General features: G+C 46.2%; 1 protein-coding gene and 1 long non-coding RNA gene across 2 annotated transcripts in view; both read left to right on the top strand.

Moving 5' to 3' along the window:
- Nucleotides 1-3,339: 3,339 nt before the first annotated feature.
- Nucleotides 3,340-16,280, top strand: LOC132535850 (uncharacterized). The gene is made up of 2 exons (XR_009547598.1): nucleotides 3,340-3,639; nucleotides 16,194-16,280. It is a non-coding gene; the product is annotated as an uncharacterized LOC132535850 (long non-coding RNA).
- An 8,159-nt stretch (nucleotides 16,281-24,439) lies between these two features.
- FRMPD3 (FERM and PDZ domain containing 3) overlaps nucleotides 24,440-27,096 on the top strand; it is a 112,508-nt gene continuing 109,851 nt past the window's right edge. Inside the window, exon 1 of the mRNA XM_007530622.3 lies at nucleotides 24,440-24,590. Within this exon, the coding sequence (XP_007530684.1) occupies nucleotides 24,443-24,590 (148 nt within the window). The 5' untranslated portion in view covers nucleotides 24,440-24,442. The remainder of the gene's footprint in view (nucleotides 24,591-27,096) is intronic.

The raw sequence follows: 27,096 nt of genomic DNA, 5'->3' as shown, positions 1-27,096 counted from the left end.
AATCTGGGAGGCAGTCAGGATTTCTTTTAAGCTTTACTCCCAAGCAGACCCCTCCCAGCTTGAAGAGAGACTAATCCCTGGCATTTGCTAGTGACTTTCTACTTTTTGTCTCTCCTTCCAGTCCATGGTCCCTGTGAAGCCTCATACACAACCCCGTGAAAGAAGTGTCCTAGAACCCCACCTCCCAGAGCCCTACCCCACTAGGGAAAGATAAATAAAGCCTGAGGGTATGATTAACCTGTCAGCACCCATATCCAGCAGAGAAGCAATTACAGAAACCAAACCTTCAACCTTCTGTGCCCCTTAAAAATCTTTGGTCCTGGGCAGGGGTAGATAGCATAATGGTTATGTAAAAAGACTCTGAGAGGCTCTGAAGTCCTGAGGCTGAGGCTCTGAAGTCCTAGGTTCAATTCCCCTGTACCATCATAAGCCAGAGCTGATCAATGCTCTGGTTAAAAAAAAAAATCTTTGGTCCATACCCTCAGAGGGATAAAGAATAGGGAACCTTCTAGTGGAAGGAATGGGGTATGGTACGCTGGTGGTGGGAATTGTATGGGTTGTACCCCTTTTATACCACAATCTTGTCAATCATTATTAAATCACCTATGATAACTAAAAAAAAAAAAAGTTGAAAAAAAAAGAAAACACAAAGCAGAACAGACTGGGTTTGGTGTATTGCACCAAAGTATAAGATGGTGGGGGGCATTCAGGTCCTGGAACATAATGACGGGGGACCTAGAGGGAATTGAATTGTTATGTGGAAAAGTGAGAAATGCTATACATGTACAAACGACTATATTTTATTGATTGTAAAACATTAATCCCCCAATTAAAAAAAAAACTATGGAAGGAGGGCAAAGGGCTCATTATTTTGAGCCCTGTTTGACCCATAAGAAAGCCTGGTGCCTCCCAACCCCCACAAGGAGTATGTGACTCATCCCAGGTAACCCAGCTGTTTAGTCAATGAATGAAGACTTAAAATGTGCTTCCTAAGGAGTCGGGCGGTAGCACAAAGGGTTAAGCACACGTGGCACAAAGCGCAAGGACTGGTGTAAAGATCCCAGTTCAAGCCCCTGGCTCCCCACCTGCTGGGGAGTCGCTTCACAGGCGATGAAGCAGGTCTGCAGATGTCTATCTTTCTCTGTCTTCCTCTCCTCTCTCCATTTCTCTCTGCCCTATCCAACAATGACATCAATAACAACAACAATAATATCTACAGCAGTAAAACAACAAGGACAACAAAATGGAATAAATAAATATTTAAAAAAAAACTTTAAAAATGTGCTTCCTACCATTCAACCGAGTATGCTTTCTACTTCTCAGGTGGACTCCCTCAGAGAATTATGACATGGTCGTGACACAGAGTAGGGGCTCATAAATATATTAGCTAGATGAGAGACTGAATGGATGAGAGGCAGGGAAGAAGATGAGTTCTAAAACTGTTTTTTATTATTTTCATATTTACATATCATTACTATTATTTAGAGACAGAGAAAAGAGCAAGAGTGGAAGAGACCGCAGCACTGAAGTTTTCTTTAATGTGATGAGGGCTAGACTCGACTTGGGTTACCCACATGGTTAAGTAACTCACTCTCCAAGTGAGCTGCCTGGCTGACCTTGTTCTTTCTTTAAAATGCTGAGAAGAGGGGGGCTGAGTGATGAGACACCTGGTTGAGTGTACATGTTACCATGCATAAAAACAAGACCTGGGATTTCAAGACTCCAGACCTGAAGCAGTGCTGCAGATATCTCTCTTTATCTTTCTGTTTATATCTCCCCCATCCCTCTCAATTTCTCTTTATCCTATCAAATAAAAGAAATGTAATAATGCCAGGAGGTGAAAAGTGACTTGAATGCACACATTACCATGCTCAAGGCACTGGGTTTAAGCCCCTGTTCCCTACCTGTGGGGCCGGGGGAAGGGGGAGGAGAGCTTAGCAAGAAGTGAGGTCTACAGGTGTTTCTCTCTCTTTCCGTATCTCCCCCCTCTCAATTTCTTTCTGTCCAGTCAAATAGAATAGAAAGAAAAAGAGAGCTGGGCGGTAGCACAGCAGGTTAATTGCATGTGGCACAAGGACCGGCTTAAGGATCCCATTTTGAGCCCCCAGCTCCCCACCTGTACTGCTCCCCACAAGCAGTGAAGCAGGTCTGCAGGTCTTCCCTCCTCTCTCCATTTCTCTCTGTCCTATCTAACAACGACATCAATAACAACAACAATGACTACAACAACAATGAAAAAACAACAAGGGCAACAAAAGGGAAAATAACTAAATAAATAAATATTTTAAAAAATAGAAAGAAAAAAAGGAGGCATGGTCACCAGATGCAGGGGATTCATAATGCTGACATCACGCCCCAGTGCCAACCTTGGTGGCAATAAAAATAAATAAACATACATGTAATAAGAGAAATACTGAGGAGAGAAGGGCAACAATACTGAGTTCTCCACTCATCTTGACCAGGAAGGAAGGAGTAAGAGATCGGGCCCATCTCACTGATGGCAGCACCACAACAGGCAGGGGCATGAGGGTAGCATCGGGAAGAAGTACTAGAGTTTAATCAAGGCTTAACCAAGGCTGCCTCTGCTCATTCTTTAGAAGGGAATGGGTGGTGTGGGCAGTGCAAACACAGAATATAGGAAGAATGCCTTCCCATAATTCTTAAGAACCCCTTCTCTCACTCACTGCTCCTGCTAGTGTTTCCTCTGGTTTTGCAGTGTGTGGGGGGAGGAGAGGGGAGTTCTGGTCTTTGAGGGCCTCTGCACCCCCTTTCCTTGACTCTCATAGCATAACCCAGACTTCCTGAGCTTGGTGCCTGGACTGAGTACTCTCTCCTTGTTCAGACTTCTGCGAGACCTGGCACATAGTGGGTGAACTGTCCGAGGTCAGGAGATATGGCCACTCCCTGACGCTGGGCACTGCAATCAGGATCCTGCCTCTTGAGGTCCTCACCTGCTAACTGACCCGGAGGTAGGCTGCCACAAGGCACAGTGGCTCCGGAGAGTCCTGAGGTTAGAAATCTTGACCCACCACTTCTTGCCATCCTGAGGGTGAGAGGGATTTGCTTTGCTCCGTCAGAGCCTCGGTTTTATTTCCTGTGCAATGGGGAGGAAGCTGGAAGGAGAAAGTGGATGTGCAGCACCTTGCCCTGCACAAGCCACTGCTCACGCAGGAGCAGAAGCTACATGATCTGCCGCCTCTCTACCTTGAGTCTCCCTCCCTGGCTCCCTGGCTCCCCGGCAGAGACCCGTCCAGGGAGGGGAGGGGGTGGAGGGGAGGGGAGGGGAGGGGAGGGAGGCTGCTCCGCGGCGGATTGCGGGCAGGCGGGCGGGAGGCAGCAGACGCCGTGTTTACCAGCTGCCAAGCTAGTTCGCCACCTCAGCTTTGGCTCTGGGGCCGAGCCAGTCGCCTCCTTCTTTAAGATTCCAGTCACAGCAGGGGCTGGGTTTCTAAGGCAGGCGTGATCTTGCTCTGCCTACCAACGCAGCTGCCGCTGCCACTGTCGCTGCCGCCGCCTCTACCGCTGCCGCTCCCGTCGGTGCTGAGCAGAGCCTGAGGCACTGTGCTAAGGGGAGCCTGCGACAGGGTGCCAGGGCGGGCAGGCCACCCGCCCAGCCCGGTCCCCAAAAGGGCCCCTACAGTAAGTACTCTCCGAGCAGCCAGCTTTGGGCTCGCCTCGGCAACCTTTGGAGCTGGGGTCTTTGGAGGGGTGGGTGGAGGTCCGCAAATGAGTGCTGGTATCCTGGACAGCACCCTCAGCCCCCACCACAGCAATGACTCTGGTCCTGAATGCAGACTGATCGACGTCCCCTCCCCACACTCCTTCCCAGTCGCTGGAAGGAGTTGGCAGATCTGGCTCTAACAGCCTCCCCTCCCTGTGCCTAACCCCACCATCACCACCACACACCCCCACCCGAGGCTTCCCCTGGAACCCTTCGCAGTGGCGCCCGGGAGGAAATGGGAAGGCAAAGTGTAAGGGGGCTGAGGTTTGGGGGCCCGTGGAAAAGTGGCTTTGTGAGCGGGAAGTTTCCCTGCTGGAGATAGTAATAGGGAGGCAGAGAAGGAGCCAGCAGAGAGAGAATCCCAGGGAGCAGCTGCAGATGGGGAGACTGAGGAGGGGGGGTGAAGCTGATGGTGGTTCCACTCCCAGCCAGCTCCCCCCCACCCAGACTCTGGCGCTCCTTTATCCCCTGTGAGCACAAGTGTGGGGCCTCTGAGCCCCCATTCCTTTGCTTCCCTCCCCCAATGCCTTTGCTCTCCCCCCCAGCACCCGGGCATCCAGGCTAGCCTGTCCTCACTTGGCCTCCCCTAGTACAGTCTTTGGAAGCTGGGCAACAAGCCCACCATCTGAGCTGGTGCATTTCTAAGAGGAACCTGGCTAATAGGAATACGCAGGCTCTCTTACCTGTCACTTTCTTCCTTGAACTGTCATATGGGGGGGTGAGATCTCAATGGCAAGTTCCTTCTCCTCCTTGGCACTTATTACCCTTCTTAGAGGGACCCAGATATCCTCGTTCTGCTGCTTTGCCCACAAAAGTGATGCTAGCTAGCTCTTAGATATCATGTGTGCCTGGCCTGGTGCTCAGTGGACAGGGACCAGAGTTGGGTATTATGAGAACAACAGCTACTGCTGTTTTGTCTGCCTATTTGCATGGGCTGTCTGGTGCTCCACACCAACCAGGCAAGGTAGATGTGGTCTCCATCTTACAGATGAGGACATTGAGGCACAGAGAAGCTGGCAAATTTCAAGGTCCACAGCTAGCAAAAGGCTGAGCTAGATTCGCCACCCGGTCTTACTTCAGTACCTGCATGAATAACCACTAGACAGATAAGAAGTTGACTTTCATGAAATAGTAAAATATAGTTCCTCCTTCCCTCATACACACAGTCTCACATACAGCAACATTTATTTGTTCTGTAGTCTTGAAGTTGGTTTCAAGGTCTAAAGAGCTTTGAACCAGTTTTCAAATTCACCCCCCAGTATATTCTGTGGGGAAAGAAAAACCCAGTAGACTCATAGCACAGTGAGTCTTATAAGTAAATGCTTTAATAGGACAGTCATGGAGCCAACCACTTGACTGATGCCCTTGCTTTGTCAGGGGTATGACCCAGGTCCAAGCCTCCCCCCTGACCCAAATTCAGGGACGCTTCCGAGCTGTAGTGTCTTTCTTTCTGTCTCTGTCTTTCAGTCGGAAAAAGTTCCATAAAATGGTGCACACCAACCCCAGTCACCCACACGCTCACATGCACAATAAAAACATAAAGAAAAATTGAACTAATCAGTTTCTGAACCCGAGATTCACATTTTTCTTGGCAATTTAGAAATTGATAGGGTTGCTTTTTGATGCAAAAGCTTAAACACTAAGCAGACATAAGAAAAAAACTGTAATGAGATAAATTTAAATACAGAGGATTGGATATGGAGTTTTGGTGGTAGGAATTGCGTGGGATTGTACCCCCCCCCTTTATTCTATGGTCTTGTCAATATTTCCATTTTATAAATACAAATTTAAAAAATTAAATACAAAAATAGGTGAGGAGACAGCATAATGGTTATGCAAAAGATTTTCATGCCTGAGGTCCTGAGTTGGCCCCAGGTTCAACTGCCCCCCTCATACCCTGTAACACTATAAGCCAGGGTTGAGCAGTGTTCTAGTTGGTCTCTCTCTGTGTATCTCTCACTAAAACCAAATAAAACATTTTAAAGTGGGAATACAGCAGCAACACTAATAACCATTGCTAACAACTATTGTTGATTGAGCACCTACTCTGTGCTGATGCTGTCTGTGTATTTAATATTTTTAATTATTTTAAACAATCTGTATTTATTTATTTATTTATTTATTGGATAGCGACAGACAGAAATCAAGAGGAACAGAGGAAATAGAGAGGGAGAAAGAGAGACACCTACAGCACTGCTTCACTGCTCAGAAAGCTCTCCTCCTGCAGATGGGGACTGTGGGCTCGAACCTATGTCCTTGTGCATTGTAACATATGCACTCAATCAGGTGTACCACCATCTAGCCCCTGTGTAATTATCTTCATGTCAGTACTTTGAAGCAGATAAGATCATGGGCCCCATTTCATAGACAAAAGTACTGAGGCATAAGAGATTAAGTTACCACAGAGGTGGGATTTCAGATTCACTATTTCTAAAAGTCCAGGCTTTGGCAATTAACTGGGGATGCCATCCCCAAACCAGCTTCCTCCAACCCTACGCCCAGAGCTCTGTCTTGTTCCCTCCTTTTCTGGGTCCCCCTGTTTACTTTGAAGTGTACCAGTTTTCCAAGGAAGAGCTTCCAGGAGAATACAGAGCCAAGCGTTCTGCATGGATTTGCGTTTTGTTGTCGTGCTAAGTGTCGTGCCTATAACATCAATAAGTTGTTCTGCTTTATAAGTTTTATTAATTAGATAAGTGTCTGGTCTGCTGGCTTGGAATTGTTAATCCGACATTATGACTCTGAGTACCTCTGTTAGAAATTATATTTCAAAAAAGTTTCCTGATTATTACATGCAATGCTAACAAAGCCCTCCTGAGGAAGAAGGGAATAGGCTTCCAGACTTAGATTTTAACAGATGGAACTGCAGCTGATACTTGTGTGATATTATCACTGTGCCCATTGGTCTCAGCCCACTGTCTCCCCCAGGGTAGCCCTTGTCAGCTAAACAGGTCCCCAACGACTCTTCCTGTAACACCTTTGACACTGCAATGGGGTACTTTTTTCTTTGTTATTATTATTTGTTTTTACTTTCCTTTTTTTATTTGCTAGAACAGAGAGAAATTGAGAGAGGAGGGAGAGAGGGAGAGAGAGAGACACGTACAAACCTGCTTCACATCTCTTGAAGCTTACCCCCTGCAGGTGGGGAGTAGAGGCTTGAACCTGGGTCCTTGCTCATGGTAATGAGTGTGATCAACCAGGTGTGTCACCACCCAGCCCAGAAATACTTGTTTTCACTTACCACCACTAATTCTGACCCCTTCATAGAGCTGAATTCCCCCTGCCCCTCACCAATGTGACCATAGTGGGCATATGAAATTTGATCTTCATTACACTGGTTGAATCTCAATGTGTCTGCTGCCAGATGGCCTTTCCTGCTTCCTGACACTTCACTTCAGGGGACCTTCCTTGTGTAGCTTCTGAGTAGTACACAAAACAGGAGACTGACCACCCCAGTGCTGGTCTACGTCCCTCGTGTATCTGTAGCGTGTTCTGCGTGTACTGTGTCAACTCAGAAGTTCTGCCTTCTCATTCTTAAAACTGGAGTCCCTCAGCTTTGCCTGTATTTTTTTTTCTTTTTCTTTTTTTAATTATTTATTTATTTATTCCCTTTTGTTGCCCTTGTTGTTTTATTGGTAGTTATTATTGTTGTTGTCGTTGTTGGATAGGACAGAGAGAAATGGAGAGAGGAGAGAGGAAATGGAGATAGGACAAAGAGGAGGAGAGAAAGATAGACACCTGCAGACCTGCTTCACCGCCTGTGAAGCGACTCCCCTGCAGGTGGGGAGCCGGGGTTCGAACCGGGATCCTTATGCCAGTCCTTGTGCTTTGCGCCACCTGCGCTTAACCTGCTGCGCTACAGCCCAACTCCCTGCCTGTATTTCTTGTATGATTTCTTCTTTTAGTCACAGTGGCTGGTATAGCTCTCAGTCTCTTCACTGAGTCGTCCATACTATTCATTTGCTGGCCTGCTCAACATTCCTTTTTTTTGGAATGAATGCCTTTCTCTGCTGTGTTCATCTATTGGACTCCCATGCACCTTCACCACTCAGCTGGAAGGGCCTGCTAAAATCTATAGGGGGTTGCAGAAGCTATGACTCCTTTGTAAGAAGGGAGGAACAGAGTTTCCATTATTTTGAAACATAAAGTCTCAGCTCTGTGGATTTTAATCATTGGAAAAAATACACATACATGGTAGTAGTAATATAAAAGAAACTCTGGCAGCCTGGAGCATGGTGCAGTGGATAAAGCATTGGATTCTCAAGCTTGAGTTCCAGAGTTTGGTCCACAGCAATGTAGCAGAGTTTCTTTCCTTCAGGAAGCTGTAGTCTAAGGATGATGGGGTGGGTACATAAAAAGACAGACGTAGTACTGGAGGTTACCTGATACCACAAGGGGCAACAGAGAATGAAATGGTAGCATCATACTTGCCAGAGTGAAGCTCTGATTTTCTTTCTCTCCCTCCCTCATCTCTCCTTAATAAATAAATATTTTTAAAAGAAAAAAAAAAGCTAAATGTTTGGCAAAGACCTTTTCTGGTTCTTGGTAATTGAGGGACACACACACACACACACACAAATTTTCCTTACATTTTTTTTCTGGTGCTTGATACAATGACTGAGTCTACTTTTCTACTTTACTGAGTAAAATTCAGGGCCCATAGTCAAATTTGTACTGCTAAATAGGGAGCCTGCATATCCTTGGCATTCCCTAGGATTCTTTCTTCTCCTGGTCTGGTTGCAGAATAGGATGCATTCTCACAAATCCTTCAAAATTTGCCATTTTTCTTCCATATGCCTCCAGGAAATGGGAGTCCCAGATAGCAACCCTAAGAACTGGCCAGATTGTATTAGTGCCCTCTGAGATAGTCACTCAGCACTCACTCTAACCCTGGACTTTTATTCTTGGGAAGAGGGGTCATCAACCTCACTAATCTTTTCTTTTCTCTTCTTCTCTTTTCTCCTCTCCTCTTTTCTTTTTTTTCCTTTACCACTAGGCTAATCACTGGGTTCCAGTGCTGCAGAACTCCATCACCCTGGTAGTCATTTTTTCTTTCCATTTCCATTTAATAGAGGATAAGAGGCAAAAAGAGATAGAGGGGACAGAGGCAGGGAGAAGGAAAGACACCTGCAGCACTGCTCCACCACTTGTGAAGATTCCCCCCTGTAAGTGGAGATCAGGCATTTGAACCCAGGTCTTTGCTCATGATAATGTGTGTGCCATTGCCTGGCCCTACTCCTTTTCTGTTCTATCCTTAGGCATTTTCCATTTCTTAAGAAAAGACTTCATAATCCCTTCCTTTTTCTCAACAGGGAGATGTAATTAGGCAGAATAAAAGGTGTCTTCTTGTCCTGAGGCTGGAGTTAGCATCTCCAGATGCCTCCACATGAGGTGACATGAGTTTAACAGGTCTCTGCTCACATAACCTCTTTTTTGAGTTGCTTCCTGGCCTGATTTCAGCCCTAGCCCCAGCCTGTACTCCTGGATGGACAGCCTGGAGCTGGTTCACAGGGGTAAGCTGGGTGTGAGGGTGGTTCTCCTGTTTGCTCCCTCCCAGGTTATCCGGGTGTCTGTTGGTCATGGTGCCTGGACTTCAGATACTACCTGTGTTGTTTAAGGAAAAGATAAGAAGGGACAGCAAGATGTCTATGCAGAGCAGTGGGGAAGCTGTGCCTTTCTCTGTCATGCCCTTGCCTCACCAGCTCCCTCAGGGGACACTAGCAGGAGGACCTGATGCCCCAGCCAAGCTAGACATGAAGGAAGGAGGGACTAAGGGAGAGTAAGGTTTATTCACTATCTGCATGGGCTCCAGCTTCTTCTCACTTCCTGACTAACCAACCTTTTACCAGCACCCCCTTCACCACTCAGGCTGGAGGCTCTCTGCCATATGCCAACAATCCCCTGCCCCCGTCTCTCTTTCTTATTAGAGACAAAGAGTAATAGAGACACTGAAAGAGACTCCCATGGCACCGAAGTTTCCTTCAATGTGGGGGGGGGCAGGCTCAAACTTAGGCATATGGCAAAATGGCACACTATTCAAGTGAGCTATTTTACTACCACCACCACCACCACCACCGCCACACACACACAGTGTCTCCTTCATACCATCCCCTCCGACTGGCCCCTCCCATAACAGCCTCCCTGCTACCTCCAGAAATCAATCATGAGTAGACAAAGAGGAAGAAGGACCACACCAGCAAACACTGAGGGACTTGGGCTGTTTGGCTAGAGTTAGGGGTTGGGAGCTTCTCGGGCTGGCTCCAGGATGAGACTCACTGATGGTGACCAGCAGTGCCTGGCAGCCTCCTGGAGAGCAGGGAGACAGCATACCCAGCTAGCCAAGGAGGCCCTTGGTTGACTTCAGGAGGCTCTGCTGAGAACCCTGTGCAGCTGGTGCCTGCCAAGCAGCCCCCTGGAGGGACACTTTTTGATCCCTGGGTCCTTGGCTGCTGGAGGCAGCTACTTGTGGGATGTTCCCAGAAGGTCCTGCCCACACCTGCTCCCCTCTACGCAACCTCCAAATCTTGTTTACAGTTGAGCCCTTGGCAGACTGGAGGCCAGGATCCAAGCACAGAGATGGCTTGAGACCCTCTCCTGGCTGGGCCTTCTGTGCCCGAGTTCTGCAGCCTGGCCTGGCCTTGCAGAGATGTGTTTGCTGAGGGGAAGCATTCAGTCCTGCTGCTCCTTTCCCTGCCAACTCCACTTTTCCCATCATGACCCCTCCTTCCCACCCACCTTCTGGAATGCTCTCCCCTTCCAGTTTTTACCTCCCCTGGATCTCATTCTCTTTCACAAGAAAAATATAGTGTCTGGTGACTGGGAAGCTGGCCCAGGTCCAGTTGGCGTCCTGGGTCTCTTCCTTAGGCTGTCGCTGATCTGTCCCCCTTGCTCATCCATCCTCCCCGTCTGTGAAACAGGGAGGGCACTGTCATGCTGTCAGTGTGGCATTAATAGCAGTGCCCCTCCGGAAGAGTGTGATCATCCGAAGTCGGGTACCAGAAGGCTGTCATTACCATGTGGCTCTTTTCACAGCAGCAGGAGCCCCGAGGGCTGAGCTGGGGGAAACTCAAGGGCATTTAGAGAGCAGGCAGGCATTTCTAGAGAGGGCCTTTTGGAAGGAATGCAAACCAGATTTGGCGGGCACACGTTCTCTGGAGGGCTTACCTTCCCCATGCCTGTCCTTTCTCCTTCACTGTCTCCGAGGCCTTCCTCTCGTCTCATTTATTCGCCTCTGTCTGGCTTTCTCAGACTCTCCTCACCCCTCCCGCCTAGCTCTGTCTGGCCCCCTTTCCTTCTCAGCTGTCTTTCCCCACCATCCCTCATCAGTCAATCTCTGTCGCTGACTCCCTCAGAAAGGATTGATGTGCTCCATGGAGGGTGGGGGCTGGGGTGCCCAGGGATCTTTGGATTGACATGACAACTCCTTCAAGCTCCTGTGAATATTTCACTGCTCAAATTCCCCCTCACTGCCTCTGCCAATGACAGGTGAATGGGGACCAAACTGCAAGGATCTCCCCACTAACTCTCTCATAGCTTGGTGGCAGCAGCTTCAGACCCTGTGACACATGGTGCCATATGGCATCAGCCTCACATCTGGCACAGCCCTCACATCTGTCACCGGGCTGGCAGCCCCAGCAGGAAAGGTTAAGGAGCATGTCTGGTCCTATTAGACAGCATATCTGAGTCTATTGGGTGTGTTGCCCCCAGGAGGAGAAACAGGAAGGAGTGGGGGCAGTTGCCAAGAGGGTTCTCTACAGTGTCCTTTCAGAAACATCATGGTGTCATTCTTTCCTGAAGTGACTCCAGACTCCCTAATATTTGTTGAAGGGCAAATGGCCTTGGTTTCTCTACCTGCTCCCTTATGACTTGCTTGAGTAGGTGACAGGTGTTGTCTTCATTCTGGTGCACCAGGGAAAGCACATATTTGGATAACAAAACAAAATAAGCAAAAGAATCCGGACACCAGCATGTTTTCCAGAAGATAACTTTCCAAGCTCAGCTGAGGGGGAAGTTTCAGGGCCATGAAGATTTTTTTTTAATTTTTATATTTATTTATTTATTTTCCCTTTTGTTGCCCTTATTGTTTTTATTGTTGTTGTAGTTATTGTTGTTGTTATTGATGTCGTCGTTGTTAGGACATAGAGAAATAGAGAGAGGAGGGAAAGACAGAGGGGGGAGATAAAGATAGACACCTGCAGACCTGCTTCACCGCCTGTGAAGCGACTCCCCTGCAGGGGGCTCGAACCAGGATTCTTACGCCAGTCCTTGCGCTTGGAGCCACCTGCACTTAACCCGCTGTACTACCACCCGACTCACTGCCATTAAGGTCTTAAGATAAAAAAACAGATTGTCTATCCAGAGACTCCCAGTAGAGGGAAAGATGACCCAATGTCATCTTCCCCAGCTCCTGGCCATTCTGAAAGGAGAGTTGTTTGACTTATAAAGGAATATCCCTTCCCCGAGAGGGGGTAATCATTAGACTTCCTACCTTAAAAGTACTGCACTCATGCTGACTTCTATTTCTTCCTTGATTGTAGCTCCCTTTATCCTGTTCCTCCCTTTCATCCCATTCTCTCTCTATGATTTTCTTTGACTAGAGATGTTTATGGGTTTCTTCTTGGCCCAGACTACCCATTCAGAAACTCATCTTTCACAGACTAAGATAGAACCATAATATGGGTCTTAATTTGTATGCCTCAGAACCACTCCTACCCATGTCTCCATAGATGCATCAAAACAATATTAAGCACATACTCTGCACCAGGTACCACACTAGATGGCAGACACATACCTTTGAATCAGAAGTCTTAGTCTCTGCTCTAATGGGGTTTCTAGCTAAATGAGCACATAAATTGATATGTAATTGCAGTTGTGATAAATCTTATGACTTATGAAATAAAGAGGTTGCAGTGAAAGGATTAGCCAGGGTAGAATGCTCAGGGAAGGCTTTTGAGGATGAGTTGGTTTTTTTTTAATTTCTTTATTGGGGAATTATGTTTTATATTCTACAGTAAATACAATAGTTTGTACATGCATAACATTTTCCAGTTTCCATATAATAATAAAACCCCCACTATGTCCTCTGTCATTTTTTTTGGATGTGTATTCTCCCCCCACCCCAGCGTCTTTTACTGTGGTGCAATATGTGAATTCCAGTTCAGGTTCTACTTGTGTCTTCTCTTCTGATCTTGATTTTCAACTTCTGCCTTGAGAGTGAGATCATCCCATCTGAGGATGAGCTATTTAAGTAGAATCCTGAAAGTCGAAAGATCAGCTATGTGAAAAATAGGGAAAGAAGTTTCCAGGATAGAAAAGGGACACCAACCAGAAAAGCTTTGAGGTAGCAAAGAACCTGATGAACTTGACCAGAGGAGACCAGTGGAGGCAGATTGTACTAGATGAAAGAGTAAAGAGTACCCAAAGAGAAGTTTGACAAATAGAATGCGAGGAGATCACATGAAGCCTTGTAGTCAATGAGAAAAGGAGTTTGGGGGAGTCGGGAGGAAGCGCAGTAGGTTACGCTCCTGTGGCGTGAAGCTGTGGTGTGAAGCGCAAGGACCAGCATAAGGATCCCAATTCGATCCCCGGCTCCCCACCTGCAGGGGAGTCGCTTCACAGGCGGTGAAGCAGGTCTGCCGGTGTCTATCCTTCTCTCCCTGTCTCTGTCTTCTCCTCCTCTCTCTATTTCTCTCTGTCCTATTCAACAACAGTGACATCAATAACAATAATAACTACTACAACAATAAAAACAACAAGGATAACAAAAAGGAAATAAATAAATAAAAATTTTAAATATCTTTAAAAAAATAAAGAAAAGGAGTTCGGGTGTTAACCCCTTGGAGCAGAAAATTTCTGCAGGGTTGTTGTTGTTGTTTGTTTATTTGTTTTTTAATTGACACCAGTGTTATCACGAGGGCTCAGTGCCCACACTACGAATCCACTGCTCCTGGTAGCCATTTTCCCCTCTTTTTTCCCCCCTTTCTTTATACTTTTATTGGATAAGACAGAGAAAAATTAAGAAGAGCAGAGATAAAGAGGGGGAGAAAATAATAGAAACTTGCAGACCTGCTTCACCACTCATAAAACATCCCCCTGTGGGGGAAAGGGTAGCAGGGGATCAAACTCGGGTCCTTGCACATTGTAATGTGTACTCAACTGGATATACCACCACCTGGCTTTTATCTGTAGGTTTTTAAGCAATGCAGTGATAAAAGCAGATTTGAATTTTGCTATATCTACAGAGACCAAACTTAGAAAGGAGCAACAGTGGCTACTGGAGAGACCAGGAGAGAAGAGGCAATGGCAACTCAGGAAAGCAGTGATAACCCTGGTGACAATAAAACATGAGGCTATTTCTGTATTTACTTGTTTATTTGATAGGACGAGAGAAATCAGAAGCAGGAAATAGAGAGGGAGAGAGAGAGATACCTGCAGCACTGCTTCACCTCTCGTGAAGCTTTCCCCCTGCAGATTGGGGCCGGAGGCTTGAAATCTGTTCCTTGAGCATTTTAACAAGTATGCTCTACCAAGTGTGCCACTGCCTAACCCCTGTACATTTTGAATAATTTTTGAAAAGAGATTGTTTTAGGTTGAGGAGATAACATTATGGTTATGCAAAAAGACTTTCCTATGAGGGGTGAGCAGTGGTGCACCCAGTTAAGCACACATATTACCAAAATCGAGGACTACAGTTTAAGTCCCAGGTCCCCACCTGCAGGAGGGATGTTTCACAAGCAGTGAAGCAAGTCTGCAGGTGACTATCTTTCTCTCCCTCTCCTTATCTCCCCCTCTTCTATCAAGTTCTCTCTGTCCTATCTAATAAAAGTTGAGGGAAGGGAGGAGTTGCAACCAGGAGTAGTGAATTTGTAGTGCTGGCACCAACCCCTAGCAATATCCTTGGTGGAAAAAAAATCCTATCTGAGGTTCCAAGATCTCTGGTTCAGGCCCCAGCACCATGATAAGTCAGAGCTGAACAGTGCTCCAGTTAAAAGTAAAAAGTGTTGGAGGCCGGCGGTGGTGCAGCGGCTTAAGCGCAGGTGGCAAAAAGTGCAAGGACTGGTATAAGGATCCCGGTTCGAGTCCCCAGCTCCCCACCTGCAGGGGATTCGCTTCACAAGCAGTAAAGCAGGTCTCCAGGTGTCTGTCTTTTCCTCCCCCTCCCTGTCTTTCCCTCCTCTCTCCATTTCTCTCTGTCCTATCTAACAACAAAGACAGCAATAACAACAACAATAATAATAACAACAATGATGATAAACAAAAAGGGCAACAAAAGAGAAAAAAAAAGTGTTTTGATAGGAGAGTGATCAACTATGTCCAAAGCTGTGTGGAAGATGAGTAAGATGAAGACTAGGAGATGATCATAAATGTCATTATGACCTTATAAAAGTGGCTCTGTGAGAAAAAAAAAAGTGGCTCTGCAGAATGACAGTTGTGGAAGGCTGGGTATTAGTTAGTGGACTTGAGGACTGAGAAAGAAATGAAGAAGTGGAGAGAATATGCATAAAAAATTCAAAACAATTTGGCTATGGGAGTAGAAAATGGGGCCATATAAGAAAGTTGTGGAGTAGAAAGAAGTGACTGATAACCATTTTTTTCTTAACAATAGATTATTTCTGTCTCTGATTAAATAACACACAAACTGTTTTTCCACAGCCTACAAGGTCCTGTGCTATCTTCACTTGTCCTCCTTACCTTACCAAACCCCACTGAGACTACTTATACTCTTACTTAGTACGATTTGGCTCCATTGACCCCATTTCATCAAGTTATTTGCCACTTCAACAGCCTACCACTTGGCAAGTGTGCCAACATGATTCTAGAGGGGTGGAGAGATGACAGATTTAGGGAATCAAGTGAAGACCAAAAGGAGCAAAATCCCCACTGCATATTAGAGGGAATAGCACCCGAGTGTTAAAAAGACGTCTACCATTGATAGAAGGAAAGAAACATTTTCCATTCTAACAGAAGGGAAAATGGAATCAAGGGTGCAGAGAGCTCTCATTCGATGTTTTTGTTCTCTCGGTAGCATATGGGATAAGGTCATAAGCTGAGACTTGTTGGGGCAAATAGGGAGGTGAGAAAGAAGGGGGAGAGAGGAGGGATCAAGGACATACTCATTTTCTTGAAAGAGATGTGAGAAAGTGGTGGCTAGACAGCACGGAGACCATGAATTTAAAGTGAAAGCCAGCCTCCTAGCTGTCTGCTTTTTTTCTCACTGCCTTCAGCTACTCTGATACATGGAGAGATGAACATGTTTGATTTCATCAAGGAGTGAGATTTTGCAAGGCAATGGGAGTATGGTGGAGGGAGAGGAAGTAAGGGAGTCGAAGGTGTTTGTGGAAAAAAAATGATCCTGATGATTGACCAGGGTCTCTAATCTGAACTTGAAGTAAAGTGAAGATAGGGATGAGTTTGAAGGCATGTTGAGAAAATGAGTAATTGGGAGAAAAGACTACAAGAATCCCTCTCTCTGTAGGTGACATTTAAACTGAGAACTGAAGGATGAAGAGTGGGCTCTGCAAAGAATGGAAGAAGAGATTTCAATAAAGGGGAAGACTAAATGGGACGTGACTAGGTGGTCATGGTGCATCACAGTTGTTTCTCCAGTGGGAGTGTTTGTGGAAATAAAATGGCAGGATAATGGGATAGTGAAAGGTGAGACAGTGATAAAGAAGATTGGGAAGGGAAGGTGTGGCATCTGATGATGACCCAAAGTCTAGGTGGATAGAGTCATTAACTGAGTGAAGTGGAAGTAGTTGTTGGAGGTCTTCTCACCACCATGTGAATGTTGACTTCACTAGTTATGATATCAAAAGTTGGAATGGACATACCCATTAAGATAGCACTATAAACACAGTATATATATGAAGATGGGTAAGTGCTGGTAAAGATGTAGAAAAATAAGACCCCTTATGAAGCTTGGTTAAGAACGTAAAATGGTGCAGTTACTGTGGAAGATGGTGTAGTGATTCCTCAGAAGCTTATAGAATTGCCATATCACCTAGGAATTCCACTTCTGGGTATGCACCCCAAAGAAGCAAAAGGAAGGATCAAACAGACATTTGACACCCATGTTCATAACATTCTCACTATAGGCAAATGGTAGAAACAACCCAAGATATCCCATCTGCCCACTGACAGATGAAGAAATGTATATATAAAAAGTGGTACACGTATACAATATCACTTCCACTTCGAATGGAGACATATGCTAAAACATGGTATAACCTTGAGTGCATCATGCTGTGAATTGCATTAGTAATATAAAAATGTGAATATTACATGATATTACTTATATGCGGCTTCTAGAACAGTTGCATCAATATAGATAGAAAGCATAATGGTGGCTGCTAAGGAATGCAGCTGGGAGGCAGAAGAATGAGGAGTTAGTGTTTAAGATAGGATTATAAACACAGTAGATAGATAGATAGATAGATAGATAGATAGATAGATAGATAGATAGATACACATACGTACATATATGAAGATCGGTAAGTGCTGGTAAAGATGTAGAAAAATAAGAACCCTTATGAAGCGCGGTTAAAAACGTAAAATGATGCAGTTACTGTGGAAGATTCTTTTTTTTTAACAGAGAAAGATTTATTTATTAATTTATTAATTTATTTATTTATTTTTGCACATCCTGCAAGTAAAAATGCTTAAAGTTTGCCAAGATTAATTACTGATGAAAATGGTGGGAAATGAAAATATATAAGACACTCCAGAATAATAGATGAAGATCTCTCTCTCTCTCTCTTTCTCTCTTTCTCTGTTTCCTTCTTATAAATAAATAAAAATTTAAGTCACAATTTCAGCTTGGGATAATGGAAAAAGTATGGAGATGGATAGTTGCAAAACAATGTGGATGTAATTAACACCTCTTCTAATGCTTGAAAATTATTAAAATGGCAGCTTCTCTGTTCCACCTATCTTATGATAACATTTTTATTTTATTTATGTTTTTATGATAACATTAAAAAAACTGAAGTGGAAGGGAAGAGCCCATATGACTAAGTATTTATATCCTTAGTGACTGTAAGGACTACCCAGGATGTCTAGATAACAATGAGGTGGAAGAAAGAATGATCAAAGTGGACACAGGCATAGAATGAGAAGTGATGACCTGAAGGTGGCATCTATCTTTGGATCCTGAAGGTCATGAGATTGGGGGAGGGGTGTGGAGGGGAGACCAGCTTTCATCTGGGAATGATGGTGGACAACTGAAGTCCTCAAGGAAACAACCAGTCTTCCACTGGGAAGGAAGATGAAGGTAATGTTCAGAGAATCAGTCACAGATATAGGAAAATATGCCCTTGACTGAGCATTCCAGAGTGCACAGTGGAAGAGTTTGAAGGAAGGAAGAGGGTGGTGTCGGGGCATGAACAGACCACTGTGGAATAAGCTTGGGCTCTGAGGGACGACCAGAGGCCAATGGAATTCTGTATGGTAGTGATTGAAGTTAACAGGCACATCAGGCGTCTGGGCTGAATTTGCCATACTGGAAGGTGAACTTAGAAACATAAAGAAAGTCAGTTCCAGGACCAGGATTTCTGAAACGTCTCCTCTGGGTCTGTGGCTTCAAAGAAGGTTGTTCTGACAGATAACACTGGGTGGTCCTCAGTTCATCTGAGGAAATGTCTCCTGACTCTTCCCACCACCGAATCTACTTGTCGCCTTCTGGATAACTGTTGAGTCCACAGGTCCTTGACTGGAAGCTTGTAGGAAATTTGGCTCTAGAGTTGAAGAACCCTGGGTTACTATTGCGGTTCTCCCACAGGACAGGTGTGTGTCCTAAATCAAGTTGCTGAATCTCTCTCCCCACATGTCAGTTTCCTGATCCTTAGCATAACAACCACACTCCCCACTCGTAAGTTATTAAGAATGTGAACAATTTCTGTTGCATAGTGAGGCCATAGTAAATGACAGTAATTTCCTAGCATTTTCCTTCCTATCAGATGTCAAGAGTCCTCAGGCTGTCAGTCCTTCTGCTGACCAGAGTCTTCAGTAGGTCTAAAGAGTTCCCCAATCTATACACATCTTACTCTCCTTTCCTCTAAAACAACCTTCACTGGCTTATTTCATATACATTTAGACACCCCATACACACCAGTTCTCTCCTGGGGTAAATTTGATTCAGGCAGTGAGTCCTTTGTTTGCAAGAATATATGGATCTTTTCTCCTAGCCTTCAGTACTGGCACCTGAGGGAATAAAAGCGTCCTGGTCTTCCCACCTAACCGAGGCTTTTCTGATGCCTGAGAACAACATTCTTTGATACTCTGGCTTTTCAGAGAGTGGTCTGTGAGCCAGCCAACCAGGGATTGGTTAGAAACTCAAATCTATTGCAGCAGAACCTTTTTTTTTTTTGCCTCCAGGGTTATTGCTGGGACTCAGTGCCTGCACCATGAATCCATTGCTCCTGGAGGCCATTTTCTCACCTTTTGTTGCCCTTGTTGTTGTAGCTTTGTTGTGGTCATTATTGTTATTGTTGATGTCGTTCATTGTTGGATAGGACAGAGAGAAATGGAGAGAGGAGGGGAAGAGAGAAAGAGGGGAAGAGAAAGATAGACACCTGCAGACCTGCTTCACTGCCTGTGAATTGACTCCCCTGCAGGTGGGGAGCCTGGGGCTAGAACCGGGATCCTTATGCCAGTCCTTGCACTTGGTGCCACATGTACTTAACCCACTGCACTACCGCCCGACCCCCAGCCAAATCATTTTTATGATCCCTCCAGTTGATTGCACATTCGAGCTGGAGCAACCATGCCTGGGTAAGGAGTAGCTAGCTCAAGTCAGGGCTCTTTTCCAGGAAGAAGAGTTTGTGTCCAAGTCCTCCTCTCAAGGCCACCCAGACTAGCTACTCCAGGACCCTAGGGACAGGGCTCTCATCACTGCCACTAAGAGAAGGTGGCATCTCCTGGGGGCCCAGTTGCCATGCTGGATCCTCTGGAGCTTCCAGGAGAGTCAGTCGCCTGTGATTAAAATCAGAGGACTAATTGGCCCCACTTGGCTCCAAATCTTGCCAGTTGCGAGTGGAGTGACAAGACTCCCCAAGGAGCTAACCAAATGTAAAGTAATAGGAGCCAAAGGCAGGGAGAGATGAAGAATCTGGAGCTGATGCTGGAAAGTCTGTTGCATTTCTTAAAAACCTAAACTAAAATAAAAAGATTTATTTATGAGGAAGCAAAAGACAGGAACAGAAACCTAGAGCATCACTCTGGCACATGCCTTGCCAGGGTTCAAAATTGGGACCTCATGCTTGAAGATCCAGCAATCCATCCTCTGTGCCACCTGCCAGGCTACTAGCTGCTTAGATTTTTATTTCTTTTTTTAATATTTTACATATTTGTTGGCTAGAAACAGAAACTGGGAGCAGAGGAAGACAAAGAAATAAAGAGAGAGAGACACCTGCAGCACTGCTTCACCACTCATGAAGCCTCCCCTCTGCAGGTGGGGACCAGAGGCTTGAACTCAGGTTCTTGTGCATCGTAACAGGTGCACTCAACCAGGTGTGCCAATGGCCAACTCCCTGACTGTTACATTTCTATTTACTTGCTTCAAAGTTTAAGGACAAGAGCATCTGCTCTGAACCAATCCAATCCATCATCTCAGTTCACTTGCCCTTTAACCAAGTTCTGCCTAGCAACAATTATCAGCACAAGCTCCAGCCGCCAGTCCCTCTTTGGAACAGCAAAGCAGGGCGATCAGCTTAGCCCACAGAGGAGCCAGAGTCAGGCATGCACGTCTCGTCTAACAACTGTCTCATCAGGACAAGAACTGTCTATTCGGGGGATAGAACACATTGCAGCCCCACTCACAGCAAGCAGTTGATGGAGAAAGGGCCCTGATGAAGCAGGTGAAGTTTATCTCTGCTTCACTCCTCCCCCACCCCACCCCAGATAATGCTACCAGTAATAGCATCACCTATACATCTTTGTGATGCGTTTAACCTTCCCAAATGCTCCTGTGGCCGTGATCTCATCTCATTCTCCCAGCAATGCAGCGTGAATGGGATCAGAGACAGGTTAATTAGAATGGGGACTAGACAGCCAGGCCAGGCCAGGAAAGTGGTGTGTTGCTGGCTATGGGCCCTATGATGACACCTGAATGACCAGAGGATCCAGGAAGGGGGCTGAGCTCTGAGATTGTGGACCCTGGTTGAGAGAGACCTGACTGCAGCTGGATTCCTAGAGTGCTTAGTTTCTCTGGTACTTGATTTTCCATTACCTATGAGGGAGGCTTGGGGGGACAAGGTGCTTGTTTGAAAGGACAACTAGAGGCTGTGAAATAATGGATACGCAAAAGCACCTTTTCTCAGATGAAGTAATAGGTCTAAGCATAAGAAGAACCAAATTTATATATAGGGCTGTTGTTGGGCTGAGGAGGAAGCATAATGGTGCTGGAAAAGACTTTCCAGCCTGAGGCTCCAAGGTCCCAAGTTCAACCCCCAGCACCACCATGAACCAGAGCTGAGCAGTGCTCTGATATTTCTTTCTGTACCTTTCTCTCTCATTGAAATAAATAAAATTAAAATTAAAGTACTATTGTCGTTATAGAGAAGTAAAAAGACTCAGCCTTTACCCACATTACCATGTTACTGACCTCAGAGGTGAAACCCAGCACAGGGCCTTAGGTAGAATGAAGGTATTTGTGTGCCTTGGAGCCAACAACAGAAGAATATAGCAGATTCCGGAAACAAACTGAAGGCCTCTTCATAATTTCTGCTCAGGGTTGCACTGTTTGAAGGGACCAGCAGCCAGACATCTTTCAAAGTCAAATTGTCTCTTTCCCCCCCCCAGGAGGGTAGTCACGTGGCCCAAGGACAGATGAGCTCCTGTCATCTGTCACTGCTTGCCTTCAGTGTCACTCCCAAGTCTCCAAGCACTTAGCAAATTTCAGAGGGACTGAGCTGCAGACACTGAAAGCTGTGAACCCCAGGAGAGAAGGGACAACTGGCATTTGCATTGTAAAATGGTCTTCAGTTCTATTCTTTTCCTGGAGGTGCTTTCTTCCCCCAGATGCCTGGAGAGGCACAGACAGTGTGAGGAAAACCCTGCTTACAGAGTGAGGGAGAGGATGGAGTCGGGGGTCAATCCTTAGGACTGAGTAAGGGGTGACCCAGGTGCTCTTGTGATACCTGGAGATGAGCTCATGGGACAAAGAACTGGACTTCCCCACAGGAAGGGGGGCCACCCATGGGCAGAGATTAGCATCACATCTCTGTTCCCACCACTCCCCTTTCTGGGCCATCTGACCCAATTTCTGCCACCTCCATGTGGCCCACTCCAGCTCCTCCATCCCATTCTCTGGACCCCCAACTTGGACCTTCAGTACAGACTTTATTGGCTATTCTTAGTTACTGCTGGAATGTTCCATTCAGTGCACAGCTATCTCATCTGTTCCTGCTAGAGTGGAAGCTCTTCGAAGGCAGAGCCTGATCACTTGTCTTATGTACCTTAAAGTTTGGACTGAGTAGGCACTCAATAAATACTTGTTGATGGCTTAGTGTTAATCAAAACGGTCAGGTCAAAAATGCTTGTGTCGTGAATGACTCTAAGCGACTTGGTCCTCTGGCTCCAGGAGGCTCTAATGTCATGGGGATTGGTGTGCCTGAAGGCCCTGTGGAAACTCAAATGCCTGCAGCATTGGAAACAGGAAAAGGAGTTGAAACTGAGCCTGCAGTAGCCAGAAGGTTCTGAGCACTGGCCACTGTGCCAAGCATGCCCACATGAGCTTAGACCTCCCTTGCCAGTGTCCATGCTCCCCATGCCCTAGGTTGGTTATGCAGCCCAGTGGACTCTTACCTTCCAGCCTTCCCTGCCAGGTGTCTGTGTCAAAATGAGCTGGCACCATCCCAAGAAGCTTTTTCAGTCCTGATGTGTTCGGAGGACAGGAAGTGCGGGGCTCATTTTGGAAGCAGCCCTAGGGGTTGAAGCAAGACTGCAGCTGCAGGAATCTTCTCTGGCCCTCTTCAAGGCTGGGCTCCTGCCTGCCACCAGGAGCAGAAATGAGAGCTGCACCTGCCTGAGGCCACCCTCACTGAGCTCTTGTCCTGGGAGGGTGCCTGTCCAGGACACCCATCAGCCATGTTCCAGCTTCTAAGTGACTCTCAACTGACCGTCTTAGTGGTGTGGAAAGAAGGAACCTGTTTCCAAATTCACCTTCAGGAGACCTGACCACATCCTAGAGCCCTTTCTACCTCACTAAGTGGTGACAGACAAGATTACCCACACCACCCCACTCCCCGAGTCATCCTGAGTGCCACCAGACTGCTGTGTCCAGATTCTCAAAGAGCATAATCAACCACAGCCTGTCTTGCCTTCCACACTCCATGATAGAGACAAGCCCAGGAATATGAATTCCCCTTGATATAATTACTCCAAATCTCCCTTCACATAAATAGGCCTAAAGTTCCTCTCTAATTACTGAATTTGTGTCCTGATAAACAATCTAATTGCTCGAAACCATTTGCTACTGAGGAATTTGGTATTCTTAGCCAGTCAACAGCCTTTGCAAAGCCTCGGAAACCTCCTGCATCTTCTGCAAACCTTCTACACATTTGATCAATTAGAGCATGGCCCTCTGTACCTTGTTCCAAATGGCCTTGCCTAAAGCCTTACTTTTTGAAAACATAGACACTAAGAGAATAAACCCTCATCTATTACCATGAAAATTCTAGGGGAAGAGTTGTGCCAAGTCAGGGAGCTAAAGCTCTGGGACTCTTGGTTCTGGCCCCTTCTCTTTTGCCTGCCCTGCTTTGTCAACCTGCTGATCAGTCAATGCCCTTTTTGCCTCCTTCCCAGCCCCTGGCACCAAAGGCCCTCATAAGCCCAGAGGGCCTCATTCCCTCTTCCCCTCAGGGCTCTTAATTCAATTACTGTAATCTGACCCATCCTTGCTTGCCCTGTGCTTTGCCCTGGCCCTTAATGTGGCATCTTTATTGAGTCCTTGTAAATTCTTAAGCTTCACTAGATCATGGTATGGATGCCAGGTGAAACTATCTGATCTCTCTCCTAGGTACCGAGGCCATGATTTCTCTGCTCCCAGCTCATTTGGGCTTCCAATCAGTTGGCAGCTCCCCCTTTTTGTCCACAGGACCCACTTCCCCACTATTGCCCCATTAGCCGGAAAAAGTGGGCTTTACATTCAATCATGTGCAGCAGTTGTCCTTGACACCGGCACATTTGTTTATGTGTGCCATTGTAATCACTGATCGAAAACCCAAGGGATGAAAGTTTAAAATTACACAAGGACTTCAGGAAGAGGCTCCGCACTCAGAAGCAACCTCACACTCTCCCACTCCCCACTACCACAACCCTCACTTATTTGCTGGTTTTGTAGGATCTGGTGCCTCAAGATTCATACTGGCCTGAGGAAGTTGGTTGCAAATTCCATGGTTGATGCCAATTAACCATCAGGATAACACATTTGCATTTCTGCTCCTTCTGGAGTCCCAACCCCTCCTTGAAGGAGAAGGATTAATATCAGGCTCAGCCACCAGCTTCCTCTGTTGGCTCTGACCATGTAAACAAGTGGTTTCTCCCTTGTAGACACCTTTCTCTAACCTGAGCTATGAGGCAGGCATCTCCTCTGCCAGTTAGCCAAGTATGTGAACTCCTGGGTGTTATGGCCAGAACCCTAAATGGTGTCCTTCCTAGCTGATTCTGAGGCTTAGTTGCCTTTGCGTCTTGTTTTGCTCCCATCTTCCCCTCCCCCTCAGTCATGTGATGCAGGAAGAGAGCGCAAATGCTATGGAATGTGAACCGCTGCCAGCAGAGACACTGCGACAAGTGACCATTCACCGAGACCCTATATATGGCTTTGGCTTCGTGGCCGGCAGTGAGAGGCCTGTGGTGGTGCGATCTGTGAGGCCAGGTAGGTGTCCCTCAGAGCATCCCCCTGGCCCCGGCTCCTACTCCCCACACCCCAACACCCACATGTCTGCTCAAAGAACAGAGCTCCCAAGTTCAATGTCTCCCAGGAATTGACGAAGAATGGGTGAAGATTTGCCAACCAATGACTGACTAACTCAGTGAAGGAACTGGTCTTTTTAAAGACTAATGGACACAAGCCATTGAGGCTGCTGGGGCCTAGACAGAGACTTCAGTCGCTGCAGCAGCTACTAGGTTCTGGGTCATAATAAAGCTCCCCTTTTGCATGGGATCTTCATGGAAGAGCTGTACCACCTGGAAACAGAAAGACCAATTCAATTCAATTCAACAAGTATCTATAGATTGCCTACTCTAAGCCTAACAAGGTGGTAGAGCAGTCCAGAGCACCGTTCCTTCCTCAGGAATCTAGCCGTCAGACAGTGGAGACTGTCACACACTCATAAAATAGGTCAGTACTGAAGACTGGGATCAGGGTACAGACCAGAGATGGGAGAGTTGGGGAGAGGAGAATGCAATCTCTGCCTGCTACAGTGCAGTGACAGCAGCTACCACTGATGAAGTACCCACTTTGTTCTTGACCTCATCCAGTTGACTCCTCCCAGCTAAGTGTGCAAGGTAAGTGATAGCATCCCCATTGTATGGAGGAGTAAACCAAAGCAGAGAAAATGAGAAATGACTTTTCCAGGGTTATGTATAAAACAGCAGGGTCAAAAAAAAAAAAAAAACAGCAGGGTCAGGGTCTGCATCCGAGTCTGTCAGACATCATGAACGGGGGGAGTGAAGGTTCCCATGTGGGGTGGCACACGAACCTGAGCCCAGAAATCTTGCCATCATGAATGAAGAGGGGAAAAGTCTAAGTGCTAGTTTGTTCCAGGTCTGCGAAGTATTGACAACAAAAGACAGACAGAAAAGAGCTTTATTCCTGCGTTGCTGGGCCTGAGGCTTTAGATGTTTACAACAGTTTCTCGCTCAGTCAAGAGGAGCAGCTGGAGTACAAACTAGTCTTGCAGAAATTTGATGAATTTTGCAATCCTCAGAGGTAAAGGGGGTGGGGAGCCTTTGTGAGCTTGCTCTTCAAGTGGAGGGCACGAGAAAATCTAGTACAGAAGTTCGTGACTAACTTGAGACTCAGGTAGTTTGTCCCAAGGGTTTCAAATCTCTGATCAAAAATCAAATTTGTCTTGGGGAAGAGGGACCAGGTAAAACCGAGCAGCATGCCACAAGATACCCCTGCTTTCATTTCAGAGGAAACAGAATTCAGGAGACTAAAAGCAGTCCTGACTACTTGTCAAGCTATTTCTAGCTCAGGTGACCCCCCTCCCACCCACCCCGCCCCCAGCATAGAGAACTTGTTTGCTTCCATATTTGAGACCATAAGACAAGAGTCCCACCAAGGAGCTGTTATGGTTGAGTAAGACAACAAGCCAATCAGTAGGATTTTTAGTAAATCAATGTCCCCACTGCCATCAGTGAGCCCAGGCTAGTGAGGGAGACAGTTTTAAAAGGACCTCTTAAGAGGAAGAGAGAGGGGAAGGGACTAGGAAGGACCTCCTCTTAAAAGATTGGCATCTTTACTTCACAGATCAAAGACATGATACAGAGAAAGTGTCTGGCTTGTGGTGTTCTCTCTCTCTCTCTCTCTCTCTCTCTCTCTCTCTCTCTCTCTCTCTCTCTGTGGTTCTGGAGCCTTGCACAAGTGTGAGCTCATCACTCCTGGTTGACCTTTTTCTCTCACATTCTTTTCATTTCAGAGAGATGGGGAGAAGAAGCGAAACAGAGAGTGGGGTACCAGTGTCAAACCTCCCTTGGTGTTGTAGTGCTCCATGGGGTATTGGGTCTCGAACTCAGCTACATGCAGAGTAAGGCACACAACCTACAGAATGAGCTATCTTCCATCCTGGGATGTGTGTTTGTTTTTTAACTGGTAACAATAATAATGATAATGATAATATTAGCATCTCAGGTAGAACTAGATAAAAGGAATGAGGTGGATGGGAGGGATTGTTGTCTCCCACTTATCCAACTCCCATTCACTTCAATCAACAGCTGTGTTAAGTGCCGCCTATCGATCAATCTCATTCATCCTCTCAACATACTCATGTTCCATCATGTTCCCATTTCACAGATGAAGAAACAGCAATGTGAAGAAACCAAATGCCCTATCTAAGATCACACAAGTGAATTGCAGATTTGGAACCCAAGTTCAACTTTCTACTGGAAGCTCTCCACTACTCTAGTCACTGTACTCTTTGGAGACTTGGCTAAGTAGGTCAGGGCTCATTGCACTTTTTGTGTTGAAGCCTACTGGCCGAGCCAGCATAGCCACTCAGTACACAGGCCTTGCCCTGTAAAGTCATCAAGCAGTGGTCAGGTGACCAGGTGACATAATTAAGTTTTGTTTCTTTTTTTTTTTTGGAACTGGAAAAACATTATTTTCCTTTAGAGAGATGGGGCAGCTGGGACCTGGTCCTTTAAAGTAGATTTAAACA

Source organism: Erinaceus europaeus, chromosome X (assembly GCF_950295315.1).
Source record: "Erinaceus europaeus chromosome X, mEriEur2.1, whole genome shotgun sequence".
In the NCBI taxonomy this organism is placed as follows: domain Eukaryota; kingdom Metazoa; phylum Chordata; class Mammalia; order Eulipotyphla; family Erinaceidae; genus Erinaceus; species Erinaceus europaeus.
Note: the sequence above shows the minus strand (reverse complement) of the source record. Positions and strands in the feature narration are given on the sequence as shown.